The sequence below is a fragment of the Meleagris gallopavo genome, chromosome 5, assembly GCF_000146605.3.
Source record: "Meleagris gallopavo isolate NT-WF06-2002-E0010 breed Aviagen turkey brand Nicholas breeding stock chromosome 5, Turkey_5.1, whole genome shotgun sequence".
NCBI classification, from domain to species: domain Eukaryota; kingdom Metazoa; phylum Chordata; class Aves; order Galliformes; family Phasianidae; genus Meleagris; species Meleagris gallopavo.
The window spans coordinates 29,408,979-29,418,722 of record NC_015015.2 but is presented as its reverse complement, the minus strand read 5'-3'; the positions used below and the strand labels follow the sequence as shown (position 1 = coordinate 29,418,722).

At 33.4% G+C, this 9,744-nt stretch overlaps 1 protein-coding gene across 1 annotated transcript; it reads right to left on the bottom strand.

Annotated features, from left to right (window-relative positions):
• Nucleotides 1-1,518: 1,518 nt before the first annotated feature.
• On the bottom strand, nucleotides 1,519-9,004 carry LOC104911150 (diphthine--ammonia ligase-like). The gene is made up of 3 exons (XM_010711590.3): nucleotides 7,608-9,004; nucleotides 5,166-5,359; nucleotides 1,519-1,610 (listed from the first exon to the last, which is right to left on the bottom strand). The coding sequence occupies exons 1-3, from the start codon at nucleotides 7,675-7,677 to the stop codon at nucleotides 1,599-1,601; spliced, it is 276 nt and encodes a 91-aa protein (XP_010709892.1). The 5' UTR covers nucleotides 7,678-9,004; the 3' UTR covers nucleotides 1,519-1,598.
• Between the last annotated feature and the right edge of the window lie 740 nt (nucleotides 9,005-9,744).

The following is a 9,744-nucleotide window of genomic DNA, read 5'->3' as shown; positions in this document are numbered from 1 at the left end:
AGCCAATTAAAATAATAATAAATAAATCCACTGAATATGAAGACTGCAAAGGGATAGTTCACATTCTCACAGATAAATTCCTTCCAAAGGGACAGTGGAGGAACAGTCATTCTAGAGGAATTTAATGCATGCTACATGAAAAAAATGGCATCAAATATTTTGCCTTAAGAAAAATAATCCTACTTTATAAGGAAGCATTGGTTGGTATTTCTTGTTAGGGTTGGAAGCCATTTTATAAAATTTCTAAAAGTTCATATACCACACTAATCTCTGTGGGCAAAAAGAAATGTTCTAAAAAATAAGGCATCCAAATATTTACTTAACCAACATGACATAGACGGCACAAAATAACCTAAATTTCATTGTTTCATTTACTGTATTTTGGGATGTTTTTTCCAATACTGATTTTATGATTTCTTTCATTCTATGTGGATTGTGCTTGAGTTACTGAATTATATGTGAAGTTAAATATAAAATGCACAGTACTCATAATTTGCAACAATTTTAAAATATGGTGATTACTTCAGAAATTTTACATAGACAAATAGTTCTTCCTATAATTTAATCTCTCTCAAAATTTCTGAGAAATATAACTTGAAGAAATTAGCCTATACATAACACAAATAATTCAAATTGCAACAGGAAAAACATCAGATTTTCCTCAAATGGAAACAAACAAACAAACAAAAAGCAACAAAAAATACCCCAAGGAACTAGAACAGAACTGTTCCAAGCTCTCTGAATCCCATCAGAAAGTGGAAGAAGTTACCTAATTTGTACTAATTTTTATACAACTACAAAATTAATTTGAAGAACAGCATGCTTAAGTCCCCATATTAAAGATTCTTGAAGTCAATCAGCATTCCTTAACTGGTAATATCTAGATCGTTAAGACTCCTGAGAAGGTTTGTAAACCTTATTCACATACGTTGAGAGCATGCGATTAGTCTTTATCATGGAAATACTACCACTGAAGACACAGGGAGATTATTAAAATGGATACCTATATACTGAATGATTATTTCTAAATATGTTACTGTTTTTTACAACATATTTTTAGTAGTGAGATAATAGCTGTTGTGAAACACTTCGATAGATTTATCCATGCTTTTTTATTTCTGGGAGCAGCCACCCAAAAGTTTGGCTGTGCAACAGCCACAAAGACAGGCATCAGAACTGAAACTGAGAACTCATTTTACCCATTGACTATAGTAGCTAAGTTCTGAAGATCAGAACGGAAAGGAAGACAATTACCTTACCATGGAAGAATATTTGCAATAATGAGGAACAGCAAGATTTATTTTCCATGAGGGAATTAATCCTAAACAAAGGACAAAGAATAATGTTGTATTCCATTCATTCATCTCAAGCCCTAACTCTGTTTGTTCCAGACCATCAAGTCCTGGGGAGTTTGACTGAATAATGAGAGGACTTAACTTACCTCTCTTTCATCTAAGGCTGCACAATGTATATTATCTCAGAAAAATTATAATCTGAATGAACATAAAAAAATTACACAGTTATTGTAATTTTACCTGCCAAATGGTCAGGAAGGTTTCCTTTCTTCAGTAAATGTAAGAGCAGGTGTATTTCAAAAATCATGATCTGCCCTTAAAAAATAAATATTAAATATGGGAGTCACACTGTATGAAAAAGTTTTTTGTTGCTGCAATTAAAAAGCACATTATTTTTAGTGACTGACTGTCTGAGTTAGTAGACTATTGCTCAAGGATGCGACATTATTTCTTTCCTTCTTCTTTCACAATACTGATAAAATGAAATAGTGCCGCAAGTAAAGGTTATTTTGATTAAAATGTTTCATACATCCAATATACTCAGCATCAATTCCTAATTTTCAGCTGATGACCAATGGATGATACCATAATTCATAATCCCTCTGTCCTGAGATCCAAAGTATTAATTTCTTTCAAGTATAATGTTAGGGGCTGTTCATAATCTTGTAGGTTCTGAACCCACAAAGTGCAAAGCAAAAACAACTGACACAAATAACATTTCAAAACAGAAAATAAAATGAAAATCAACTTACACACTTTATAATAGATATACATAAATATATCACCCAAATATATTACAAAGAAGCTATGAACAGAAACAATTTTTCAAAATACTAATTTCAAAAAACTTAATTATTGAAAAACATTATAGAAGAAGATGAAGAATAGCTTGAAGAAAACAACTGCTCAGTAATAAAGTTCTAGATTTCTACAGAATTATCCCAGCAGTGGAAACTTACAAAATAAAAGCAAAGCTTCCATGTTATGGAGTACATAAGGCAAGAAACTTGGAAGAGGACAACAATTTACTGATCCTAGAAGTGAAACAAGTTATCTTGCATTGGTTTTTTGAGTCTAGATGCTGCAAAAACTTCTGTCCTGGATATAGGTCTAAGCTATCGACCCATGGGATACAGAACACAGTCCAATATTTAATAGAAAACAATCCAACACTCAAGACATCTCACAACTACTTCACCATAATATGGTTGCTTCAAACACCAATGCATTGTTTGGGCAACATAGTAATTACACTGAAAAGGGACAAAGTAGGGACATTTTTCTACACACTTCAAAAAGTAGAGACATGGTAAAACCCTGAAGATAATTCAAATAACTAAGTAACTCTAGTGCTTATACACTTTGCTGGAGAAAGCTCCAACATGCGAAGCAACAAACATGGGCAAACTGGGAATAAGCCCTCCTTATACAGTATAATGGATAATAAATTAAATTATTCATTAGATTGCAGAATTTATATGTCTTACAAAGCAAAAATACTGCTATCAGATGAGGACTGCCTGGTTAGATACATTTTGACATCACATAAATACTCTAATATGTTTCAAAATATTAATGAATAAAGATGATCTGAAATAGGACATTAGGCAAGTGGAACGTAAATATATAAATTTACTTCATAAATATGAAATCAATCATCTGAGTTTGTGACAATAAAATTAACTGGTTTATAGTCATCAACAGTTAATATCACTTTTTGAATCCTGGATTGTTACCCTGGGTACCTACCACTGCAAAGGAATATTTAATTTCTTAAAAGTCATGTTAACATATTGTTTTCATAAACATCAAATTAATTTCATCATGTTATTTTTTCAAATATGGTTTAAATTATTATTATTTACTAAACAAGTACCTTCACTACAAGCATTCTTTACCATGTGAAATCAAAGCACATTAAGCAATTTTCAACTGAATACAACTTTCCTGTACAGTTATGCACAAGACATTTGACAGAAAAACAGAGCTATGCTATTCCACCAGTGTTTCAAGATTATGTCCACGTAAGGATGCATTTTTACAAGCCTCTTTCAGAATTCCCCTCCTGCCCTCAACAAAGAGCAAACTGAGATATATTAACGTATCTGGAAAAAAAAATCCTAAGGAGAAATCAGTAATTAAAATTTACATAGTAAAGGTACAAAACTGCAGTTATAAATAAATGTAAAAAATTAAAAATAGAAAACTTTCAAAGTTACTTTCAACCCAGAATACAGTTTAGTATCTTTTCTTTAAAATTGAAAATACAAAGAGTTACATCTCCTGCAGATTACGACCCCCTGATAATTATGCAGTTATTCATCAGAATAACAAGACTTCCACTGGAACTCTGCACTGGAGTTTCATAGATAGATTTGGCTATATGAGCATGTTTAGTCAAAGACTAACATAAAAGCAATATATTGTTAATATTTGTGCCTTTAAAATATCATGCAGTAGAATTAATATTTCTGTACAGGAAAGAGATAGATATTTGGTTCCAGACAACTTGATAACATCTCTTTCAGCTATAGTTATAATTACCATGTATTAACTTCCAAAGCAGAAGTTGTCATGATCTAACATTAGCATTAATTTATGTCAAGCATCCATTTCTCCAAAGACAGCAAGGATCGAAAAGGAAGTATGATCTTAATTGCCATTAATCTGACCATTTTTAATTAAATTGATCAGTAATTTATTATCTTACACAGAGGCAGAAAGCTGCTATCATGCAGCTTTAAGAGACAGTATGTACTAGTCCCAATAATTTCTAATACTATCATGGTTCAAAAATTGTATAAAAGTGCAGTGCCATATTTCTTTCAATTCTTATACTACACTCTATTTAAAACCCCCATGAAGCACTCTAGAGCACAATACAGCCTACATGCACTATTCTCCTCTGGAGTTGTCTCATACTCAACACAGATACATGATCTCAATTTTCCCTGCTGAAGATGTGTAGTAAAACGTAACATCCAATTTCAGCATTGGCTCAGGAAGCACTCTGCACTCAAGCCACATTCTCAGTCTAATCTGCAAGTTAATTTTTTTTTACACTAAACAAAGAATAAACCTAAAGCTTTCAGGTTTAAATCTCAATTAAATGGAACAAAATGAAAGAGGAAATGCTCAGTACCTGAACTGAAAACAAGAAATATTTTCAGTTGAGGTTTCAAAAAGCAGTCTACCAGCTTTATCCATAAAATTAAATACATATTTGATTTTATTTATAACTATTTATTAAATTATTTATTATATATAATTTATATTTATTTTTAGAAACAATAAACATGTTTTCCTATACATTGTATTGTTTTAGTGCAGTCACAACTATCATGTTATAAATTGGCATATAGTTGCAGAGCTACCAGAAGCAAAATCAGTAGAATCATAATTGTAAAACATTCCTTAGTACTTTGTGGACTATCTGCAACATACAAACAAACAGATCCTAGTTTATATAGCACACACGCAACCAAATGGAAATGTCTAGATGCTTTTTTTCCATACACTGATAAATGCACAGCCTCCCTCGATTCTCTCATTCAAGTAATCAAACACATTTCAAATATGAAACTATATAAACATTTGGGTTTAGCCTGAAATGTGTATTAATAAGTCTGACTTATATTGGAAGAAAAGGGAATAAAGTGAATAAAGTTACACTATATATTTACAGTGCAAGGAAGAACAAAAGAATGGACATTAAACTTTTAAATGCGTGAGTGTCAAAAACTTTTCTCAAAGCTTTCCTTAGTGGATCATTTACCTAAATTCATAAAAGAGTCAAACTTTTTAAACAATCAAACCATATGGAAGCAATATAATTGTCCTCAAGTATTTCATTCTTTTCATTCAGCATACCTTAACAAGTTTCAAGAGGTGGTAAAGGTCTTCAACCTCATCTTCCTGACACGTCGTATACACTCTTCCAGTATTTATACTGGTACCCCTTATGAAACAACGATAGAGTGGCAAATCCATTGCATCAGCATATAGATCAATGGCATGGTGTCCTACTGTCTGATACATATAGCTGTCCAATTCATCAGTCTGCCCTGTCACAGTTAAGAAATAATCTCATTAGCTACATAATTTCAGCAGTTAAAGATAATCATAATACTTCAAAGCACTGAAAAAATCTAAATGTTAATATTGTTTCGTGCACAAACAGATGTTTAGTGACATTAACTCTATAAACATGGGGAAAAAAAAAATGGTTTTCTCCACCCAACAGAATACGCCAAGAATATGCTGCCTATTTGGAAACTGTGGAGTCTGCTTCTCCTTTAGTATTCTTCCCTGCTTCATCCAAATATCCAAGACTGGTCCAATTCTTCTCTTATTCATAGGGTAATTCAAATTTGTGCCACCTCAGAGGCACAAACCCAGGTGCATTTTAGCAAATTCAGTGCAAGAAATTAGGAATGCATTACAACACTGTAAATAAGCAATGACTTGTCACAATTTTCAAAACTTTCAGCATTTACATTATTTTCATGGCCATCGAGAGACAAGAGCAGATTATTTGAGCCAACATAGAATAAAAGTAGATTGCTACAGTGTTTTGACATTAACATTCAAAAAGAGAAAACATCTTACAGTACCAAGTCCTTTCTACCTTCAGTCATTTTAATAATCGCTTAGAATGCGATCAAATCTTTGCTGCTATTTCCTTAATCAGGACAAAAAAAGGTAACTGAAATTTCTTACAAGCAGTTTGTAGCTAACAAATGAAGAAAAAAAGCAGCTAAAATGCAGCATCATAGATTACAAATACATCTCAAAGTGTTTCTACATAAAATCGTTCAAATAATTACTCAAATAAGTTGAAAATATCACTGAAATTTCAATCTCATTTGTTAAAAGCTATCTGAGTTCACTATCTTAATGCTAATCTATCACACTGGAACTTCATTTACACATAAACACTTAAAGCAGCTCTGCTGTACACCTAGTACATCTTGAGAAGAGTCTGTAATACTGATCAAGGTAACTAATCTGTGATGTAACAATTAAATCATGTCACATTTGATGGCATACAACAGTCACAGAGATAAGTATTTGCTCAAAATGGGCAAGTCCAAACACATAATCACAACTAACCAACCTAAACCAAAATAGATGATTTAAAAGAGAAGTCAGTATTTTCCAACATAAATAAAACATGACAAGGTCTTTAAACTGATCTTCAGTTCAGAATACATAGTTTTTCTTATTAATTGAGACTCTCCAGGCAGCAGTGGTGCAGATAAAATAAAATGAATGGCATAGAATCTGCCATTGCCTGAAGCACCTCAATTAACTTCCCACAAAATATCCAACTACACACTTAAAGACATCATTTTATGATTTTAATGACAATATTCTACATTTCTGATGCAGATAAATTAGTTTAAAGACAACTTATTTCAATAAGATTATAGATGATTGTGTGCTAGCTATGAAGAAAATAAATTGTTCCTGTACTCCCAAGCATTTGCCAGGCCTGTCCATGATTTATCTGCGATGTCAGCTCCCATTTTCTCTCACTTTCTCTGGGTAGTTTCCTAAAATGTAGTTACCAAGTTAATTGTTGATAGACGTAATACTTTAACATATTTTTAATATACTCTCCTGCCAGCTGGATAACAACACACATCATTTTATGCTCTAGACAAACACAGAAGTAGCAGACACTCCCCTGCTCAGTTCCCCTGAAACAGACTACCTGAGATTCTCCCATTATCTTCCGTAGAAATAAGTCTAGGCCTAGCCTGTGAGGAACTGATCAGAAAACTGGTCCAAGCTAAAAGGAAGGAAGAAGCACATCAAGATAAACTGCAGTTCAGATCAGTTCTACAATTCAGTTCAGAAATGCTGGGCTAGAATAATGGAGAAAGATACATTAAGTTAAAAACAAATAACAACTTCAAAACTGCTTACTTTGGCAAAATGGTTGATGCTAGTTTAACAAATTTCTAGAAATACAGTATTCATTTTGTTTGATCATTTCCTCTTCCATCTTTTATTGTTTGTGCTACTTAACGCATACAACCTCTTCCCATGCCACCAGAAATATTTGTGCTTTTTTTTCCTAAACTGCTTAAGGCTTTCTTTTACCAACCTTCACCTTGTGTTTTTTGTTGTTGTTGTTTTTTTTTTCCACTCTTCAAGGAAAAATAAATTAAACTGAATAGGTATCCACGTCATTTTCTTCCTTCTACCTGAGATGTCTAGATTGCCCTTCAATATGTAAATATTGAAGGCAAAGCTGTCAGTCTATCATTTCTAGTTAACACAAATAAGCAAAAAAGTCCTACATACCTGTGGTTTCAGCAGGTCTTAAGTTGGCTAGAGCAACGATCTGATGCCCAGCAGCAACACACTGCATCATATTATAACAGCTGTCCTTCCCACCACTGTAAAACAGAAAATAGTGGCAATTAAGTGAAAATACTGCAAAAAACTCTAGCTCTCTCTGGGACTACTTCAGCCCTCCTGCCTCGCTCTCAACATTATCAGAGCAGGTTACAAAGTTTTTGAATAAGAGGAAGTTGCAAAATGTTAGTAGGAACTGAAGGATGAGTTCGCCATAGCAAAGCTGAAACAATGTTTCCTATTTATACACAGTAACCACAAAACAGGTATCCAGTTCTAATCTTTATCTCATTTCTCATCAGAGAGCATACATGAAGAACAGCCACTTCAACTGGAATCCCTTCAGAACAAGAACCATCTTTTACTCCAGAGACCAATTAATTCTGTACCCATTATTAAATAACATGGAAACAAACAAAACTCCCAGTATCCAGAGATACATCTCTAGAGAACAACCAGATTTAGCTGTCCTTTTGGATGAGAACGATGATGTTTGGAATAACATTCATACTTAGTGGGATATGTTGTCCAAAGTTTCAATAATTTAAACGTGCTTCCCATTATCAGAAGTTCTAATTGTTGCAGGCAGTAGGTTCAGTTTGCTCTGCATGAAACATGCCATTTTTTACTATAGATAATTGCAGATAACAACAATTACAGCTGGTTAAATAAAAGCTGGAATAACAAGTGGAAAAACATTCCCCTCTGAGGCCAAGAGATGGTACTGCAAACACATGGAACATGATTAGTTTTGACTTAAAACCTAATGAAACTTTTTTCACTACCATGAGAAAAGAACCCTGCTCTCTCACTGTAACTGAATCTTTCTCACACGAATTTTAATCCCTGTCAAAAGAAACACTACAATCTAACAGCAAAACTAAAACTGGTGCAGATACAAACACTTCAACATCCCATGCTCAGATTCACACCCTTCAAACTACAACTGCAAACACCAGCCCAGAACAGAAGTCACAACACCTCTGTGAAACTGCTTCCTGCCTCGTGGTCCCTGGGACCAGGACAGAAGAGCAGACAGCAGTTTGAAGCATTCCTTGCTATAACTGGCCACCACCGTTTCTCTGCAGTTAGGAGCAAAATCCTTCAGCATCTCTAACAAGAAGCTCCCACTTCCCTCTCTCTCTTACTTGAAAGTGTATTACAGTAATACAACCATACAGCTATTCCCCTCAATTTAGGCTTCTATAAATCTGCATGCTGACCCTAACTTTCTGTGTAACTCAAACCTCAAGAAGAAGTTGTATAAACAATATGGAATCCTTTTGTACTTTACAGACAATCATAAAGCAGATACTTATGTTTCAGTGTTATAAATATGATAAACAGATTTCTAATTTTAGGGTCCACCTGTACCTGACATTATTCTCATCCATTCCTACAACATTCTTCTGATCTATACATGGATAAAAGAGCATTTAAAAGATGTATTCATTAATTCTGAATACTGCACTTGATAGCTTGAAAATGTAGTTAGCATTCACTTCATAAAGTGAAATTTCAGGCTTAACAGTCTCATAATAAGACAAAGGCTCTTTTATTTCTGAATGATTCCATTCTAAAAAGTAAAAGCCTACTACTGGCACTGATTTCTACTCCAAAATACAACTTAAGCCAAGTAATGACAGTTGATATTTGCCTTTGCCATTCACAGAGTTTTAATATTAACATTTCTAATTAAAATTAAGAAGGATGCCTGAATAAATCTATTAATCTTTTAATACAATTCATTTTAATATTTCATTTAATATTTCATTAAAATGAATTGTATTAAATGTTATCATTTTAAGATGAGGCTACATTCAGATTTCCCACATTTAATAAAGATTTGTAGAGTGCTTGCTGTATCACATGGTATTGTACTGCTATTTATTTTCTGTATTACGGTTATCATGGCCCTAAAAAATAACTGTGCCAAAGAAACAGAAGGAAATGTTGCCTACATAAAAGGCCTTCTAATCTAGCAATAAAACACAAAACAGCTAGGTCCAATGAGGCCAGACAGCCAATACTGGGAGAGGAAGGTGGACTCAGCACAGTTCCAGCCCAGCTGAACTTGTGACAA